General features: G+C 45.9%; 1 protein-coding gene across 1 annotated transcript in view; it reads right to left on the bottom strand.

The window, feature by feature from the left end:
* EPHX4 (epoxide hydrolase 4) overlaps positions 1-20,598 on the bottom strand; it is a 35,187-nt gene that overhangs the window by 6,652 nt on the left and 7,937 nt on the right. The window contains exons 3-5 of the mRNA XM_065410022.1: positions 16,762-16,919; positions 9,666-9,794; positions 5,474-5,577 (exon numbers count right to left, since the gene is read on the bottom strand). Of these exons, the coding sequence (XP_065266094.1) occupies positions 5,474-5,577; positions 9,666-9,794; positions 16,762-16,919 (391 nt within the window). The remainder of the gene's footprint in view (positions 1-5,473; positions 5,578-9,665; positions 9,795-16,761; positions 16,920-20,598) is intronic.

Genomic DNA, 20,598 nt, shown 5'->3' with positions numbered 1-20,598 from the left:
CACAACGAAGCCATTTAATTCGAATTAAAGGGCCCTTTAATTCGATTTCTGTACTCCTCCTCGACGAGAGGAGTAGCGTCAAAATCGGTATTGTTAATCCGAATTAAGGTTAGTGTGGCCGCAATTCGATGTTATTGGCCTCCAGGAGCTATCCCACAGTGCACCATTGTGACCGCTCTGGCCAGCAATCTGAACTCGCATGCACTGGCCAGGTGGACAGGAAAAGCCCCGGGAACATTTGAATTTCATTTCCTGTTTGCACAGCGTGGAGAGCACAGGTGACCACAGAGAGCTCATCAGCACAGGTAACCATGCAGGCTGATAATCGAAAAAGAGCACCAGCATGGACCGTACAGGAGGTACTGGATTTGATCTCTATATGGGGAGAGGATTCAGTGCTAGCAGAACTGCGTTCGAAAAGACGAAATGCCAAAACTTATGAAAAAATTTCCAAGGGCATGATGGAGAGAGGCCACAATAGGGACACAGATCAGTGCCGCGTGAAAGTCAAGGAGCTCAGACAAGCCTATCAAAAAGCAAAGGAGGCAAACGGTCGCTCCGGGTCAGAGCCGCGGACATGCCGCTTCTACGCTGAGCTAAATGCATTTCTAGGGGGGGCCGCCACCACTACCCCACCTCTGACTGTGGATTCCGAGATGGGGATAATCTCATCAGGTACACCTGATGATTCCGTGGAAGGGGAAGAGGAGGAGGAGGAGGAGGAGGAGCTGGCAGAGAGCACCCAGCTCTCCGTTCTCCCCAACAGCCAGGATCTGTTTCTCACCCTGACTGAAGTACCCTCCCAAGCCTCCCAAGCCAGCACCCAAGACCATGACCCCATGGAAGGGACCTCAGGTGAGTTTACCTTTTAAAATATAAAACATGTTTTAAAAGCAAGCATTTTTAATGATTAATTTGCCCTGAGAACTTGGGATGCATTCGCAGCCAGTACAGCTACTGGAAAAGTCTGTTAACATGTCTGGGGATGGAGCGGAAATCCTCCAGGGACATCTCCATGAAGCTCTCCTGGAGGTACTCCAAAAGCCTTGCCACAAGGTTTCTGGGCAGTGCAGCCTTATTCCGTCCTCCATGGTAGGACACTTGACCACGCCATGCTAGTAGCAAGTAATCTGGTATCATTGCCTGACAGAGCCTGGCAGCGTATGGTCCCGGTGTTTGCTGGCATTCAAGCAACATCCGTTCTTTATCTTGCTGTGTAATCCTCAGGAGAGTGATATCGCTTAGGGTAACCTGGTTGAAATAAGGGAATTTAATTAAGGGGACAGAGGTGGCCGTTCCTACTGGGCTGTTTGCCTGTGGCTGAAAAGAAATCCTTCCCTGCATTTAGCCAAGTGCAAAGGGGGGGGGGAGGATTGGCCCAGAGCTTTTCGCGTTTTGCTAGCAGGGATCTTCCCTGATACCAGCCACGCGGTGGGGGGAGGGAGAAAGCACTCATCCCAGAGAATTCATGGCGGGTGGGGGGGGGGGTGTTAGTTTGGTTCCTGCAGGGATCTTCCCTGATACCAGCCAGGCGGTGGGGGGAGGGAGAAAGCACTCATCCCAGAGAATTCATGGCGGGGGTGGGGGGGTGTTAGTTTGGTTCCTGCAGGGATCTTCCCTGATACCAGCCACGCGGTGGGGGGAGGGAGAAAGCACTCATCCCAGAGAATTCATGGCGGGTGGGGGGGGGTGTTGTTAGTTTGGTTCCTGCAGGGATCTTCCCTGATACCAGCCAGGCGGTGGGGGGAGGGAGAAAGCACTCATCCCAGAGAATTCATGGCGGGGGGGGGGTGTTAGTTTGGTTCCTGCAGGGATCTTCCCTGATACCAGCCACGCGGTGGGGGGAGGGAGAAAGCACTCATCCCAGAGAATTCATGGCGGGGGGGGGGGGGGTGTTAGTTTGGTTCCTGCAGGGATCTTCCCTGATACCAGCCACGCGGTGGGGGGAGGGAGAAAGCACTCATCCCAGAGAATTCATGGCGGGGGGGGGGGGGGGTGTTGTTAGTTTGGTTCCTGCAGGGATCTTCCCTGATACCAGCCAGGCGGTGGGGGGAGGGAAAAAGCACTCATCCCAGAGAATTGGATGGGGGGGGGGGTGTTAACCTTCAGCAGCAGAAAACAAGCTAACAGGAAAACTGCAGCACAACGGGCTTTGCTTGGTATGTGGGAAAGCAGGGCGCAGAAGCCTAAAGACAGTGGCTTACCATGGCAGCATGCAAGGTGAATTCTGTTGCCCGGACCTGCGTCTGTGATCTCTAGCAGCAAAGCCACAGGCACTCAATATTAAGAGGCAAAATGCGACCTTGCACAGAAATCACATGTGCTATGTAATGTGAATAGTATACACCGTGAAAGAGCATAAGCATTGTTCTGAAAAATGTATCTTTTAAAAAAATTCTCTCCTTTTTTCACTCCCTCCAGCAGGTGCAAATGTTTCAAGCCTCCCTACTCCTTCCCGAAGGCTATCCCAGATAAGGCGTCGTAAAAAAAAGACGAGAGAAGAGATGTTTGCCGAAATCATGCAATCCACCAGGAATGAAAGAGCTCATCTGAATGAGTGGAAGGAGACGGTTTGCAAGTATAGGAAAGAAGCCAGTGACCGTGAGGACAGGAGGGACCAACGTGAGGACATGAGGGACCAACGTGAGGACATGAGGGACCAACGTGAGGAGAGGAGAGACGCTCGAGATGAGAGGTGGCGGCAGGAAGATCAGAGGAGTCGGGAAGCAACGCTGGGGCTGCTGCGTGAGCAAACAGACATGCTCCGGCGTCTGGTGGAGCTTCAGGAACGGCTGCTGGAGAACAGAGTGCTGCTACAGCCCCTGTATAACCCCCCTACCTCCTCACCATGTTCCATAGCCTCCTCACCCAGACGTTTAAGAACACGGGGGGGGGAGGCTCCGTACACCCTCCCATTCCACCCCAGTGGACAGCCCAAGCAAAAGACTGCCATTTTTTTAACCTTTTTTTACTGGGCTTTTCCTTCCCGCTGATCCTCCTCCCAAACCCCACTCAGGTTCTCTCCCTCTTTTTATAATCAATTAATAAAGAATAAATGATTTTTAAACAATGGTGACTTTATTTCCTTTGAAAGCAAGCTGGGGGAAGGGGGAGGGTGGGTTTCTTACAGAGAATGAGTCAATAAAGGGGGCGGGTTTTCAGGAAGGATAAACAAACATAAATTTCACACTGTAGCCTGGCCAGTCATGAAACTGGTTTTCAAAGCTTCCCTAATGCGCAGCGCTTCATCGTGTGCTCTTCTAATCGCCCTGGTGTCTGGCTGCGAGTAATCAGCAGCCAGGCGATTTGCCTCAGCCTCCCACCCTGCCATAAAGGTCTCCCCCTTGCTCTCACAGAGATTGTGAAGCACACAGCAAGCAGTAATAACAATGGGGATATTGGTTTGGCTGAGGTCTGAGCGAGTCAAGGATCGCCAGCGACCTTTTAAACGGCCAAATGCACATTCTACCACCATTCTGCACTTGCTCAGCCTGTAGTTGAACAACTCCTGACTCCTGTCCAGGCTGCCTGTGTATGGCTTCATGAGCCATGGCATTAAGGGGTAGGCTGGGTCCCCAAGAATAACAATTGGCATTTCAACATCCCCCACGGTTATTTTCTGGTCCGGATAGTAAGTCCCTTGCTGCAGCCGTTTAAACAGATTGGTGTTCCTGAAGACGCGAGCGTCATGAACCCTTCCCGGCCAGCCCACATGGATGTTGGTGAAACGTCCCTTGTGATCCACAAGTGCTTGCAGCACCATTGAGAAGTACCCCTTGCGGTTTATGTACTGGGTACCCTGGTGCTCCGGTGCCAAGATAGGAATATGGGTTCCATCTATCGCCCCACCACAGTTAGGGAATCCCATTGCAGCAAAGCCATCCACTATGACCTGCACATTTCCCAGAGTCACTACCTTTCGTAGCAGCACCTCCGTGATTGCTTTGGCTACTTGCATCACAGCAGCCCCCACAGTAGATTTGCCCACTCCAAATTGATTCCCGACTGACCGGTAGCTGTCTGGCGTTGCAAGCTTCCACAGGGCTATCGCCACTCGCTTCTCAACTGTGAGGGCTGCTCTCATCTTGGTATTCTGGCGCTTCAGGGCAGGGGAAAGCAAGTCACAAAGTTCCATGAAAGTGCCCTTACGCATGCGAAAGTTTCTCAGCCACTGGGAATCGTCCCACACCTGCAACACTATGCGGTCCCACCAGTCTGTGCTTGTTTCCCGGGCCCAGAATCGGCGTTCCAAGCCTATAACCTGGCCCATTAACATCATAATCTCCAAAGCACCGGGGCCCGCGGTCTCAGAGAATTCTGTGTCCGTGTCCATGTCCTCATCACGCTGGTCGCTGCGCTGCAATCGCCGCCTCCTCCTCCTCGCCTCTTTTTTCTGGTCCTGGGTAAGCATAAACTCCACGATAACGCGCGAGGTGTTTATAATGTTCAAGACTGCGTTCTGGAGCACAACGGGATCCATGCTTGCTGCGGAATGGAGTCTGCAGAGTTCACTCAGGAAAAAAGGCGCGAAATGGTTGTCTGCCGTTGCTTTCAGGGAGGGAGGGGGAGGCTGTACCCAGAACTACCTGCGACAATGTTTTTTGCCCCATCATGCACTGGGGTCTCAACCCAGAATTCCAAGGGGGGTGGAGACTGCGGGAACTATGGGATAGCTATGGAAAAGCTACCCACAATGCAACGCTCTGGAAATCGATGCTACTACGGTAGCTTGGACGCACACCACCGAATTAATGGAGCCTAGTGTGGCCGAATACATTCGAATTTATAAAATCGGTTTCCTAAATTCGAATTATATAAATTCGGATTAATCCTGTAGTGTAGACATACCCTTGGTGTTGACATACGTACTATAGTACTGGAAGTAAGGAGTATCAAGATATATTGAAGTGCCTACCAGGAAGCCAAGAGCAAGGATGAAGCTTAAGTAAAGAAAATTTTATATATACACACACACACACACACACACACACACACACACACACTCGGTGTTGCCAAAACACACATTTTTTTCACCAGTTACATGATTTTGGCCAGAGCATCTATCATTTTTACAGTGCATATATTTGTAATAAAAATAATAAAAAGTGAGTACTGTACACTTTGTATTCTGTGTTGTAACTGAAATCAATATATTTGAAAATGTGGAAAAACATCCAAAATATTTAATACATTTCAATTGGTATTCTATTGTTTAACAGTGCAATTAAAACTGCGATTCATCACGATTAATTTTTTTAAACACGATTAATTTTTGTTAATCGCGTGAGTTAACTGCGATTAATAGACAGCCCTACCTAAAATAAAGTCACATCAAATCCAGAATTATAGTTAAGTTTTACTAGCTATCCTTAATTTTTCCATAAACGTCATACTATCAGAAAGGATCAACATAGGTGACAGTTATTCCATCAGTAACACATTAAACATAAACAAGAGCACTCATTTTGCTTACCTTGAAATCATTTACTGTAAACATGAATTCAGGAAACCAAGGCATTTGGAAAAAGAAGTAGTAACCAGATTTAATCAATTGTGAAGGATGTCGTAGAATGTATTCTGAAATAAAAATGCCCATGAATTAAAAATGAAAGCTGATATCACTTGATATCACTTGATATCACTATTTTTAAAATTAAAGGAATGTTTTAAAAGTATTAATTTAGAGAGTGCTATGTGACAAGGAATTATTATAATTTTAAAAGTAAGTATATGAGTATATGTACTGGCCATTAAAATGTAATGAATTTCATCTTACATATATCTTAAGAACAACAAGGAGTCCGGTGGCACCTTAAAGACTAACAGATTTATTTGGGCATAAGCTTTCATAGGTGCATCTGAAGAAGTGAGGTTTTTTACCCACGAAAGCTTATGCCCAAATAAATCTGTTAGTCTTTAAGGTGCCACCGGACTCCTTGTTGTTTTTGTGGATACAGACTAACCTGGCTACCCCCTGATATATATCTTAAGTAGGCAGCAAAAGGAAGGCCTGACAAAAAATCAGCAAAGGGGGCTGGACTTGAGGATTTGAGTATTTTGATCAGTTTAATTAAAATGACCTGTTTTTATTAGTCAAAACCATTTTTAATTGTACAAAAACAATTAAAGAACATTTTAAATATTTCTCCTCTCACAAATGTGATGCATAGAAATACGAAAGATGATAATCCATTTATGTTTTTAAATATGGCATCAATCCTATTAATGGAAGGATTAAACTTTTGAATAGTCTTCTTTCTTAGCAGGTACAAAAACTGGAACCAAAATACTGTGTAATCACTTCAGTAGCACAGTAGAAGCACACATGGCAAAGAAAACAATATAACTGAATTGATATTAAGGATCTCAAGCAGGCCTCCATTTTTTTGCAGGTGCAACTCTATGCTTGCAATGGGTTACATGTACAAACTATAACATTTAAGTAGCAAGTATAGTAGTTAGGTAGAAGTCTAAAGGCTATCATCTGTAGATGTAAAATTACACACACAATTATTTGGAGATGCAAAATTGTACCTACAAAATTGGAGCCCATCTCTGAAAAATCAGCCACGAAAGATGAATAGGGATTGTTCTTTAAAACAAAACTAATTTAATTGTATTTAATAGTTCAAGTCCCAAATAACTTTTTCAAACATTCCTATTTTGTAAATTCTTAAATTGCATCACCTGTTGCATTTTTCCTTTGACAGGTCACCAACATTGCTGATCAATGCTTGCTTTTTCTGCTCTATAAGACAATGGTAAACTAACACATTTTCAGTATTGCCTGATCTCTAAAGTTTTTGTTTAAATATTATAATTTTACAAGGAGAACCATAGAGATCTGCTCAAAATTGGAAAAAGTTAACTCACCATTTTCTAATAGGCAGACTTCAGCACTGATCATTAGTAGTACATATAGTCCTCTGATATTGGGACATGTGGATGTGATGAGAAGTCAACCAATCCTGATGTGCAAACTTTGAGGAACTGTCAAAGATCTGTTATTGCTGTCACTTAACAAGAAATGATATGCAGTACATGACTAAGTGATTATAGCAAGCCCAGAGTGGTGTTATAGGGCACAAGCCTGAAAGTCAGGTGACTTCAGCCATGTGAAAAATGTAATGATCCCTTAGAAATGCATTGTTCAGAGTATCTCTTATTGCTATTATAAAATGCAATTTATGAATAAAAATGTGAGGAAAAAGTCAGACTTTTCATGTACTGGGCATTACAATGATGCTTATGGCTATCAGAATGCTTTATTTATAACCTGAATCTTTTTATTCAGTGCACAGTAGACCCTAATTAATTTGTGCCATTGACTGGCAAGCCCACTGAAAATTAGAGTGGATTGTGTGAACTACTAAGCAAGTAGACAAATACACACATCAAAAAGTCTATGGCATCACAAAGTGCATTTTGTTCATACAGAGCCTGACTCCTGCTCCAACTGGAGTTACTGATGAAACTTCAACTGGCTCCAATGGTACAAGATAAGCCCTTATTTTTGTAAGTGTAGCTTTATTATTCATTAAAATAATCTTTAGTAGGTTAGGAAGGCTACCTGAGTATATTTTGTAAGAGTAATTGAGTTTTAGGACTTGGTTCTGATTTCACTTATACTGGTTTTACACCAGTGTTACTTCATTGGCTTAAACTTATTCACACCAAGTGGGATAAGAATCAAGCCCTTATTAAGTACTCTTCTGTTAAATATATTTGGAGAAGTGAAGTGAGACTTTAAGATTTTTAATGAGAAAAAAACAGGTCTGCAATTAAATAAAAGAAATGTAGTAAGATGCTAGTGGGCATTTTAAAATTGTATGTGCACTTAATGCATGGGAAAGTAGAAATCAAGTAGCACTGGCTAGAGCCAGGCATATAGCAGGTATTCTCTGTGCATACCTCACCACATAACTCTGCAAATCCACCAAAATCCTTACCTTCAACTACATGCTATTAAGCAGATTCGGATGATTGGTTTGTTACAATTAGGTTTACTGTAGTATAACATCACAAAACTCAATTTAACTTGTCTAAATGAGGATTAGATTCTCATTTACATTAAGGCTGTTTTACACAGTGGCGGATTAGCCACTGGGCCAGCGGAGCCCATACCCAGGTGCCCCGGCCAATTGGGGGGCCCAGAAAAATGGATGCTCCCACCCCCTGACCAGCTCTGCCTGGAGCTCCTGCCGGGGAGTGGGGTCAGGGTATGGAGGTTTGCCCCCGCTCCAACCACACGGCACTCCTGCCAGGGAGCAGAGCCAGGGTGCGGGAGCTTGCCCCGCTCCCCGGCAGGAATGCAGGGAGGCATGTGGAGAAAGCTTGCCCCATCCACAAATGGCTCTAATGGCTCCCAGCCTCTCCACATCAATGTGCCCCCGTTCCAAAGAGAAGCTGTAGGTCTCCAATGAGTCTTACCATCCCACAGAGGGGTCTGAAGAGCCCCAGAGCATCCCTGAATCAGTGTGACCCTGTCCCTTAGGGGCTGGAAGGGTCCAGGCATTCTCAGGACCCTCAAGGCTGAAGTGAGTCAATCATGATCATATCTGGGACCCTAAGCGCAGACGTGACTCCTCCCTTTGTGGCGCTAGCAGGGCTCTCACCATCCTTGGGCACTGTGGGTACAACAGCAGGTGCCCAACATGTCCTCAGAGAGGAGGGGCACTATCATGGCAGCTCCAAAGCACAAGCTAGCATCCGGTGGGGGTGGGGTGGGATGGGACCAAAGGTACGTGTCTTAGGAGAGGAGGGGAAAACTGAGCTGCCACGCACCTGCCCTTGGCCAGCAAAGGGACACCGAGAGCAATGGCCTTTGTCCTCTGGGCAATTGGGTTATGCCAGGCCATGCCCTGTGTCCTCTGCTCTCTGAGACTGGAGCATGGGCAAACGTCCTTAGGTGTGTGTGGGGGGAGAGATGGAGAGGCTCAGCCAACATGCAATAACCAGAGAAGGGAAGGGACAAAGCAGCATATCAAGGGGTAGCGCTGGGTGACAGGACCTTCTTTGGAGTGGGCAAGGTCGGGGCACGGGGGCCTTCCCCCCTCTACCCACCCGGCACTCTTGCCACAGAGCAGGGGAAGCCCCCGCACCCCAACCCCGCTCTCTGGCAGGAGTGCTGGCTGGGCAGGTGGAACGGTACAAGCCCCCACTCCCCAGCAGGAGTGCCGGGGAGAGGCAGGGGAGGGGGGACTGCAGGCGGAATGTGTGGGGAGGGACCCCTACTTGCTCTGGCCCAGGGCCCCATAAAATCATAATCCGCCTCTGGCTTTACATTTCTGTGGCAATATAATGGGTCATTATCATCCACCTTAAGGCACCTTTGCACTGCCAGAGCCAAGTAAAGCAGCCTGAGTGTAAATGAGAATCAGGCTATGGATTACCAAAGACAAGAAGCCAGTATATCTGCATGCTAGTACCCTCACCCACTACTGTAAAATTATGCTTTAATGCAAAATATCTGACAGCTTTGCGTTTCATTTAAATAAGGGACAGATTCCAAGAGGTGCGGAGCACTTGTAATGTTCTTTCACAGCATCCCTAGGTATCTAGGTGTGCAGTGCCTCTCCAGATCTACCCTTAAATAAGCACCAAATCTGCCTGCTTAGTGAAAATGTGAATATTTTGGGTTAATATAAAAATATTGTAAAACTCACCTGTAAATACAGAGGGATGAGGGAAATTAACCACAATAAGCTTGGTCACCATTTCCGGATAACAAATAGCAACTAACCAAGCAATCATTCCACCCCAGTCATGGCCAATCAGCATACACTTATTGTACCCTGCCACATAAAGACAGATTTTGACATTTGTTTACTGACAGTTATATGAAAATGAATTATCACATAAAATAATGACAGTTAAACAAAAACAAATGTTCCAACATATTTGCTGACAATACTTCAACTTCTTCATTTTTTCTTAACAAATTATTTATACTGCCATAGTTAAAGATGTGTCAACACTTCCTTTATTAAACATAAAAAAGGAGATTAGCGAGTGTTATGCTTGAAATTTTTACAGGTAATTAAAAGTAATGGTTTCCACTGCAAATATACTTTGTCCCCCCGTGTATATGTGACGTAAGTCATCTTACTGTATGAGATCATTTCCGTGCCCTAATACCTATGTGCAATGTGGCCAAGTTGGTCACATGGTGTTCAAAATCTCAATAATGCATCATTATAAAGGTGGGAATTATATCCAGATAGCTGCACTTACTGCACACGTAAACAGGTAGGGATGATGGTGTACAGCACAGGCTCAGAACACTTCTTTACTTATTCATATTCTCTTTAGGTGGGAATTTCAAAAGTGCTAAGCATTGGCCTAACTATGGTTCCACTGATATCAGTGGGAATTTGAAAACTGACTCACAGGGAGCAGAGTTATTCAAGACTGCTGCGCTTTAGGAAATTCCACCTTTTATTCCTTAACCCAGACAGACCTACATTGCAAAGCCCCAGTTCCTTACTGAGAATTAAAGCACTCTACATACATGCCAAGTCAGATGTGTAAAATCCAAATTATTTTGGGTTCTCTGACAGAAAGCAAGAGAGAAATGTCAAAGTAACCAACACCTTTTATCTACTTTCTGATAAAAATCTCTTTGGCCACTTTTGATTTAATCTGACTTTCCAAAATAATTTATCTGTGGAGCAAGAACAAGCAGGGGAAATTTGAGTCCAAGAGGTCATTTTTTCTAGAAACTTTTAAGCCCCTGTGAAGCAGGACTTATAATGAGAGAGCGCAATACATCACAAAGCACAACTATGGCATTACTGAGGAGTTTAATAAAACTAGAGTTGCTTAGAAAACGCAAACAAAGTTTGTGATATCATGCCCCATCTTTTGATGTGATTCAAAATTTTCAGAGCAGTTCTAAATTCAAACCTAGATCATCACTTACAATTTGCCCAGTGTTTCTTACACTGCTCTGAGTGCAGCTTGGAATAGATAATGACTCAGGCCTGGTCTATACTAGGCGTTTATGTCGAATTTAGCGCCGTTACATCGAATTAACCCTGCACCCGTCCACACCACGAGGCTATTTAGTTCGACATAGAGGTCTCTTAAATTCGACTTCTGTACTCCTCCCCAACGAGGGGAGTAGCGCTAAATTCGACATGGCCATATCGAATTAGGCTTGGTGTGGATGGAAATCGACGCTAATAGCTCCGGGAGCTATCCCACAGTGCACCACTCTGTTGACGCTCTGGACAGCGGTCCGAGCTCGGATGCTCTGACCAGCCACACAGGAAAAGCCCCGGGAAAATTTGAATTCCTTTTCCTGTCTGGGCAGTTGGAATCTCATTTCCTGTTTGGACATCGTGGCGAGCTCAGCAGCACTGGCAACGATGCAGAGCTCTCCAGCAGAGATGGCCGTGCAATCCCAGAATAGAAAGAGGGCCCCAGCATGGACTGATCGGGAAGTCTTGGATCTGATCGCTGTGTGGGGCGATGAGTCCGTGCTTTCCGAGCTGCGCTCCAAAAGACGGAACGCAAAGATCTATGAGAAGATCTCTAAAGCCATGGCAGAGAGAGGATACAGCCGGGATGCAACGCAGTGCCGCGTGAAAATCAAGGAGCTGAGACAAGGCTACCAGAAGACCAAAGAGGCAAACGGACGATCCAGATCCCAGCCCCACACATCCCGTTTCTACGAGGCACTGCATTCCATCCTAGGTGCGGCCGCCACCACTACCCCACCACTGACCGTGGACTCTGAGGATGGGATATTGTCCACGGCCGGTTCCTCGGACATGTTAGCGGACGGGGAAGATGAGGAAGGAGATGAGGAGGACGAGGCAGTCGACAGCGCTTACCAAGCTGATTTCCCCGACAGCCAGGAGCTCTTCATCACCCTTACAGAGATCCCCTACCAACCGTCCCCAGCATTTAACCCGGACACAGATTCAGGGGAAGGATCAAGCAGTAAGTGTTTTAAACATCTAAACATTTATTTTTAACAGAACTGGAATATTAACAATAAGAACAATGTGTTTTTCATGATTTCTTTGCCCTAGGCGCTTAACTATTCAGTCCCAAAAATTAAAAAAAAATCTAACAGTGTCCGGTTGTGCACGATTCTGCTGCCCAAGCCGCTCCACTCTTTAGTCCCTGCCAGTGCAGCTATATTAAAATGCGGTCTATATGTCCGGGGATAGAGCTGAAATCCTCCAGGGACATCTCGAGGAAGCTCTCCTGGAGGTAATTGGAAAGCCTGTTCATCAGGTTCCTGGGGAGAGCGGCCTTATTGGGTCCTCCGAAGTAGGAGACGTTTCCGCGCCAGGAGATCCTCAAGTACTCCGGGATCATAGCCTTGCACAGCATGGCGGCATAGGGCCCTGGTCTTTGCAGGCTTTCCCGAAGCATCCTTTCCTTATCGCTGTCCGAGATCCTCATTATTGTTATGTCGCTCATGATGACCTGCTTTGAATTAGGTAGGGGACTGTTAGTATTGGGACTGCTTGCCCGTTCCTTTACAGAACTGTAACCGCCGGTTTACAGCCACGCGGTGGAGGCGGGAGAGGGGCAGCATACAGGGATCTTTCCCTGGGACAGCCGCGAGGGGGTGGGACAGGGGCAGAGTTCATGCTTGGCCGATTGCTGGCAGCAGAGACTGGCATTGCTTTCAATGTGAAAGGAGGCCAGTGGTACTACTAAAGTTTTAAGCAGCCACAAGTCTACGGCTTACCATGTCTGCCTGCTACAGAAATTCCGGTGTCCTGCCCCGCTTCCCAGATCGGCAGTGCAAGACCCCAGGCACTGAAGGCGAGGTCCGAAAATTCGACCTTGTCCTGAGTGCGCATGTGATAGGTGCAGTGCATGGTCTTGTTCACAGAGAAAGACTACGTTCTTTGTTCACAACTACATTTATCTTTCGGAGGAATTCACTACCTTTTTCTCATTCCCACAGCCACATCTGCGACTGTCTCCCAACCCAGCCTGGCATCACACTCCCAGAGGCTAGCGCACATTAGGCGGAGGAAGAAGACGACGCGAGAGGACATGTTCTGAGAACTAATGGGCTGCTCCCGAGCCCAGGCAGCACAGCAGAACCAGTGGAGGGAGAATTTGTCCCAAATGCACCGGACACACATGGAACGTGAGGAGAGGTGGCGGCAGGAAGACCAGCAGGCGACTCAAACGCTGCTTGGACTTCTGAGGGAGCAAACGGACACACTCCGGCGCCTTGTTGATGTTCTGCAGGAACGGAGGCAGGAGGACAGAGCCCCGCTGCAGTCTATCAGTAACCGCACTCCCCCGCCACCAAGTCCCATGCCCCCCTCGCCCAAAGTCCAAAGAAGGAGGGGCAGAAGAGTCCATGAAAACTCTCACTCCACCCCTGCAGACTGCTCAAGCACCAGAAGGCTGTCATTCCCCAAAATTTGAAAAGTCCTTTCCTGCCCGCCTCACCCAAGCCCCCATCCAAGTTTCACCCCCCAGTTTCATGTGTGGTTGTTAATAAAAAATACGTTTCTGTTCATTACTGTTTCAATCATGTTCTTTTGGAGGAGAGTCTGTCTGAAGGGGGGAAGGGGCTTGGTAATTGGACAGGACAGTCACCTTTAGCAGGGTACAGAGGCGGGGGCAGGTCCAGCAGCAGGGCACATACACAGTGCAGTGACTAGTTATCCTGGTCAGTCTGGGAGGTGGTTTTCATGCTCTGTGCGTGGGGGGGGGGGGGTTGCTCTGTGACTTTGTGGCGGGGGAGGGCAGTTACAGATCTTATGCAGCGGTCCTTGTCCTGGATCACAGAGCCACGCAGCAGGGGATCTGTAACCCTCCTCCCCCTGCCATAAAGTCACATAGCCCCCACATACACGCAGTCCCGCTCAGGAGGGCTGGCAGGCTCCGTTGAAACAACCAGTCCGCCACTGCGAATCCTGTCATTCCTGGAGTTTAGAAGGATCATTTGCATCAGTACACTACACCCGCTCCCCACCACAGTCTGCGTCCCAGGTTTAAAACATTCCCGCGCAAACAGTAATAAAGACAACGGTGTTCATTAAGAAAATAAAACTGATTTTATTTTTTTGGAAGGGGATGAAGGGGGTATGTAACTGGAGAGGATAGTCAACATTAACTGGGTAAAGAAACGGGGGCAGGTTCAGCTTCTCTGTACACAAACTGAAAAGTCACTGGTAACCGTGCTCACTCTGGAACCTAGCTTTCAAAGCCTCCCGGATGCACAGCGCGTCCCGCTGTGCTCTTCTAATCACCCGGCTGTCTGGCTGGGCGTAATCAGATGCCAGGCTATTTGCCTCAACCTCCCACCCCGCCATAAAGGTCTCCCCCTTGCTCTCACAGAGATTGTGGAGCACACAGCAAGCTGCTATAACAATGGGGATATTGGTTTCGCTGAGATCACAGCGAGTCAGTAAGCTTCTCCATCTCCCCTTGAGACGGCCAAAAGCACACTCCACCACCATTCTGCACTTGCTCAGCCGGTAGTTGAACAGTTCTTTTTCAGTGTCCAGGGCGCCAGTATAGGGCTTCATGAGCCAGGGCATTAGCGGGTAGGCTGGGTCCCCAAGGATCACTGTAGGCATCTCCACATCCCCAAGAGTTACTTTGTGGTCCGGGAAGTAAATACCTTCCTGCAGCCGTCTAAACAGACCAGAGTTCCTGAAGACGCGAGCGTCATGAACCTTGCCCGGCCATCCGACGTTGATGTTTGTAAAACGTCCCCGATGGTCCACCAGTGCTTGCAGCACCATTGAAAAGTAGCCCTTTCTGTTAATGTACTGGCTGGCCTGGTGCTCCGGTCCCAGGATAGGGATGTGAGTTCCATCTATAGCCCCACCGCAGTTTGGGAATCCCATCGCGGCGAAGCCATCTATGATGACCTCCACGTTTCCCAGGGTCACTACCTTTGAGAGCAGTACCTTAACGATTGCGTTGGCTACTTGCATCACAACAACCCCCACGGTAGATTTGCCCACGCCAAAGTGGTTCGCGACTGACCGGTAGCTGTCCAGCGTTGCAAGCTTCCAGAGGGCTATGGCCACTCGCTTCTGGACAGTCAGGGCTGCTCGCATCCGGGTGTCATTGCGCTTCAGGGCAGGGGACAGCAACTCACAAAGTTCAAGGAAAGTCCCCTTCCGCATGCGAAAGTTTCGCAGCCACTGGGATTCGTCCCAGACCTGCAGCACTATGCGGTCCCACCAGTCCGTGCTTGTTTCCCGGGCCCAGAATCGCCGTTCCACAACATCCACATGACCCATTGTCACTGTGATGTCCTCGGCGCTGGGTCCCGTGCTTTCTGACAGGCCTGTGCTACTCTCAGACTTCAGGCCCTCACCGCGGTGCCGTAGCCTCCTCGCCTGGTTTATCTGCATCTGCCTCTGGGAAAGGTGGATGATAACCTGCGAGGCGTTGACAACGGCCACAACTGCAGCGATGGTCGCAGCGAGATCCATGCTCGCAGTGCTGTGGCGTCCGCGCTGTCACTGACCGGAAAAGTGCGCGAACTGATTTCCCGCCGGTGCTTTCAGGGAGGGAGGGAGGGCGGTAGTGACGGACGGATGACGACAATTACCCAAAAGCACCCTTGACCCTTTTTTTTTACCCAGAAGGCATTGGCGGCTCGACCCAGAATTCCAATGGGCAGCGGGGACTGCGGGAACTGTGGGATAGCTGCCCACAGTGCACCGCTTCCAATGTCGACGCTTTCCCCGTTAGTGTGGACTCACAAAGTCGAATTACTGTCCTTAGTGTGGACACACACGTTCGACTTTGCAATATCGATTCCACATATTCGATTTAAGTGAAATCGAACTACCCTCTTAGTGTAGACATACCCTCAGAGAGTAGCAATCTGCCTCTGGATCTCCCCACTACTCTGGAGGGGAAGTATCCTATGGTGTGGTTATATCCAGCACAGCTACATTTCCCCCTGAATAGGGGAAACCCAGCAGCTTTACAGAGCTTGCTTCCCCTCCCATGCAGCTATCTGTGGTACACATAGCCTATACAAGGCCGTAAGGAGTACAGTATCTTATGTCCTCTTATTCCCCTTTTTGCAGCTGTGCAAGATTGGCCATGATTTGGACTGTACAAGGGAGTACATAAATGAACAGTAAAACTCAGTTGAATACTGACAATTGAGAATTGGCTATTGTGCATATTTTAGTAAGTTGTTTTCTTTTTTATTAACACTATACAGCCCCTACATTGCTGTCACTTAGAGGGTAGAGCATATGCACTTTGCGTAGTAGGTAATAGAAAATCTCACCATGTTGTTTTGATTTCCATCTTCTAGTAGTGATACCCTGTAAGCGCTACTGACGCTTAAGACCCTAATCCTATAATTAGATTCACTAAGTGCAAGGGTCAGCATTAGGTGGCGACCCACTGACTTCAGTGGTACTCACCATAAGGCTATAGTACTGGATCCAGCTGTGCTACCAGATCCCATTGCAGGATGGGGGCATACAAGAGCATCTTTAGGGCTTGCATTTGATTGAAAAGCATGTTTGCATATTCCCTATGCTGACCCAGGCATATTGGCTTGAAAACAAAACTTTTCATACTGTTCAAGAATTAGTGTGGACTAAAATCCATAAAATAAGTCAGATCTATTTGAATCAAATTTACTTAGACAATATCATCAACTAAATGCATATATTAAAACAAAACCAATCACCTTGGAATTTTTTTTTAAATCACAGGATAGCTATTCATAGTTCTGCAACAAATGAAATAAAATTAACAACTTGGGCAGTTTGGCTTTTGTTAACGCACCTAGAGATTCCAAAATATCCTTTATATCTGTAATTAGGCAATCTAACTTGTAATTCTCCTGGTGAGAAGGAGCATCTGTTTCTCCATAACCTCTCAAATCCAGTGCCACAACTCGATATTCACTTTTAAATTCTCGCAATTGATGGCGCCAGGAATACCTAATAAAGGAGAAAAAAATGTAGTTAAAGGTTACATGGAAGAATACTAGAATTCAGTCAGTAGTACAGCCTCTATGATAGGGTAATGTTAAATTCTATTGGCTTGATTCTCTGTTATGTATGGCCACTTTTTGCCATAGCATGGTGGTTCTGTCTGGGTGGGAATTCCCACTAGAAAGGGAATCTGTAGGGAAGATGAGCTAGCATGAGTGGTTCTACACCACCATCTTCTCAAAGCCCCTAAGATAGGGAGCATAGCTGAGGGAAAGAGGATATAATCAGACTGTCTCTATGGTCCAGTTATTCATGGCATCTAGAATGGCTCCTTAGTGCCATAGGTAGCTGGCAAAAATTAGAGCATCCCTGAGACTCCTGTAATTCTGAGGACGCAACTGACCCCAGAATATGGGGTGTGGAGAGCTACTTCTCCTAGAGGGGCGGCTCTATGTTTTTTGCCACCCCAAGCATGGCAGGCAGGCAGCTTTCGGCGGACCGCGCCTGCAGGCGGTCCGCTGGTCATGCGGATTCGCCGGCATGCCTGCAGGAGGTCCGCCAGTGCCGCGCCATCGGCGTCCCCGCCGCCGAATTGCCGCCGAAGCCGCGGGACCGGCAGACCTCCTGCAGGCATGCCGCGTGACCAGTGGACCGCCGGCAGGCGCGCCGCCGAAAGCCACCTGCCTGCCGCCCTCACAGCGACCAGCAGGCCGCCCCCCGTGGCTTCCCGCCCCAGGCACGTGCTTGCTGCGCTGGTGCCTGGAGCTGCCCCATTCTCCTGTCACCTTCTTCCTGCACCAGATAGGCTTGAATGGACCAACGAGTTTGGCCTCAAATGACAAGATGAACACATTTGTGTTTCTTTGGGGGGAAGGGGGAGGAAGGAACAATAACTCATTCAATATGTAAAGCAAAGGATTAATAACATATGTTACAAATTAATTTGATCAACTGATATTTTATGGTTTATCATCTGTGCTATATTTATCTATGTGTCCTTATTCAGTCACTCTAAACTCTCCCAGAACAATGAAGATTAACAGCTGTCAGTGCGTCAGTACTGTACATGGTATTTTACTGCTTGTGTTTCTATGGAGAATAAAGACTGAAATTACTTACTTTAAAGGAAATCTAGAGTGAGGAAGAGTTTAATAAGCATCCAGAGAAAGATTTGGATTATTCTTGGGTTTAGAAATAATAGATTATAACGGGATAAAAATGGTATAAAGATAATAAAAGACTGTGGGCCTTGTCCTGTTAGCTGTTACCTACGCTTCAATTCTTAATGAAATCAATTTAAATTGAGGATACCCAACACCTTCTAGGAGGTGCTCAGAACCTGGAAGGATTTGGCCCTATATTATAATATCATTCAAGGAAATATGAAAAATGTTATGATCGTTTTAACCACAGATAATATAAAATGGACCCCTGCTTGCTAACTTTTACTATTAGCCCTATTGCAAAGATCTCAAATAAACAACATAAATGAAGCATTTGGGAGGTCAAATAGCTTAAGGGAGAGGTGTACAATTCTGCCAGACTCCAAGTAGCATTTTATTTCAGATCCTTATGCCTTCTGCTTTGGGGGTAGTACTAACCAATCAGGGATTTTGAACACATCATGGTCAACATTACATTGTCCTTGGACTAATCAAAGAAAATGTTATTACTGTAAACACAACACCCATCACAGTTCCATCTGGGTGCCCTATGTTAATGCAAATAAATAAATACAAGTTTCTATAAATGACTTTTATTTTTAAAAAATCAATATACACTGCCCTGTAAGTCAAGTTTACCATGATAACTATAGGGGCTATCACAAATACCTCATTAAAGTGAAACAACATGACACAGTACAGGTCTGTCACATCTTACGCACATTTAACATGCGCGATTTCAACTTTACGCGGTTGGCAAAAACAAAAAAAACAAAAAAAACCAGAAAAACAACCATTTTAATACTATATCTGTAGTGCGGGCGATTTCGCCCGCCATTGAACTCAATGGGGTTTTGGCTATACGCGGTTTTCGCTTTACGCGCTAACCGCGGAACAGAACCCCCGCGTAAGATGAGACAGACCTGTAAATGTTTTCTTTTTTAATGGCATACCACCTTTATATCCCCATACCCTGCTGTCATGATGGTCCATCAATCAGTTAAAGGCTTGATGAACAGATAGGTCTTGCACACCCTGATGCTTGCCAAACTGTAGCCTTAGCAGACCACCAAGAGAAGCAGATCCCAGAGGCATGGGTCATCTAGTAAAAGTATCCTCTGTGAGTTCAATATGTATCACTGATCTTTTCATACAACACTTTTTTTTAATCATATCTAAAGTATTTATCTAGTGAGACCACTGCTTTGCAGGAAAGATTTTGAAATGTTGGTAAATACCTTTATTTTCTCAAGGCTGAATAATTGGAGCTATTCTGGGTTTTTCTGATCATGTTATTTCTGGAAGCAGCTCACACACATCCTTACAGGCATTCAGCTATCTGAACATTTTACTCCAATTTTAAAATTTTTATATTAGTTTCCCATGAGATTTTGTATTGATTTTTTAAAATTGCATATAAGTGACTTAATGGCAGTGGTGCATTATATATTTGACTGATCTTTTGCCAATATACACCCTCAGTTGCTCACTGAGATCAGCACTGACTGGTTATTTCATGTGTCCTAGTAATAACCTTGAGACATTGGAAGCTAGAGGATTTTGCAATTAAGCTTCATAATAGTGGAAGTTACTTCCATTGCTGTTACTATCCAAAAAGTACAGGTTTGCAGCTGCTTTATACTACTCTTAAAATTGTTATTCTTTTATCTCATACTTTCAAAACAAAATCTCAGTTCATATATAAAATTCTGCATAGATTCAGTAACAAGCCAACTGTAATATTTTTAGCGTGCATATTTTATCTCATGCATTACTTTATTGTTGTCTTCTTTTAAAAACAGCAGGTATAAGCTATGCTACTGGCGTTAACAATGACCTATATAGCAGTTTTCTTATTCAATATCCCATTCCATTTGAGTAGTCAGACAATACACAGAATGTTGCTAAAGGCATGACCTGCAATGATTTTAGCTTGTTAAATCTGGCAGTCACAGCCTAAATGATATGGCCAAAATATTAGAAACTTGGTCCTTTCATCATTACAAATAAACACTTTAGGTTTTGTTTACTTTTGATCCACCAGGCTTCTTCATGTGCCTGCAGATGTAACCATTTTAATAGAGCCTTCTTCCCTTAGTGACAACTAAAATTAGTTAAGCTACACGATAGACTCTAGGACTTTAAAAACCGTGCATTTCCCTCCCTGTATTTCTTACAATATATAGTATGCCATGCTATTATTTATTAATAAATATACTGATACATTTTGAATTTAAAAATCTGCCTGGGTTCTTGTGCTGGTGCCCATCACCATAGTGTCTGAACACAGGAATACTCATTCTAAATGTTTATGCTTTGTCAACCCTGAAATGTACTAGAACAGAGTAAATGGCTCTCCTGATAGTTTGATGAAAAGTGTATACACATGAAGAAATATTTCCTGAACTAGAATAGAAAGAGGTATTTTGGTTTAGATGAACACAGAGATTATTTTGTGGATGGTACAATTGGAAAAAATGAATGCATGCTCAGTTGCAGTGGTTTGTCCAGTCTTAAAACTT

This window comes from Emys orbicularis, chromosome 8 (assembly GCF_028017835.1).
Source record: "Emys orbicularis isolate rEmyOrb1 chromosome 8, rEmyOrb1.hap1, whole genome shotgun sequence".
Taxonomy (NCBI): domain Eukaryota; kingdom Metazoa; phylum Chordata; order Testudines; family Emydidae; genus Emys; species Emys orbicularis.
The sequence above is the reverse complement of the archived record's forward strand: the minus strand, read 5'-3'. Positions and strand labels throughout refer to the sequence as shown.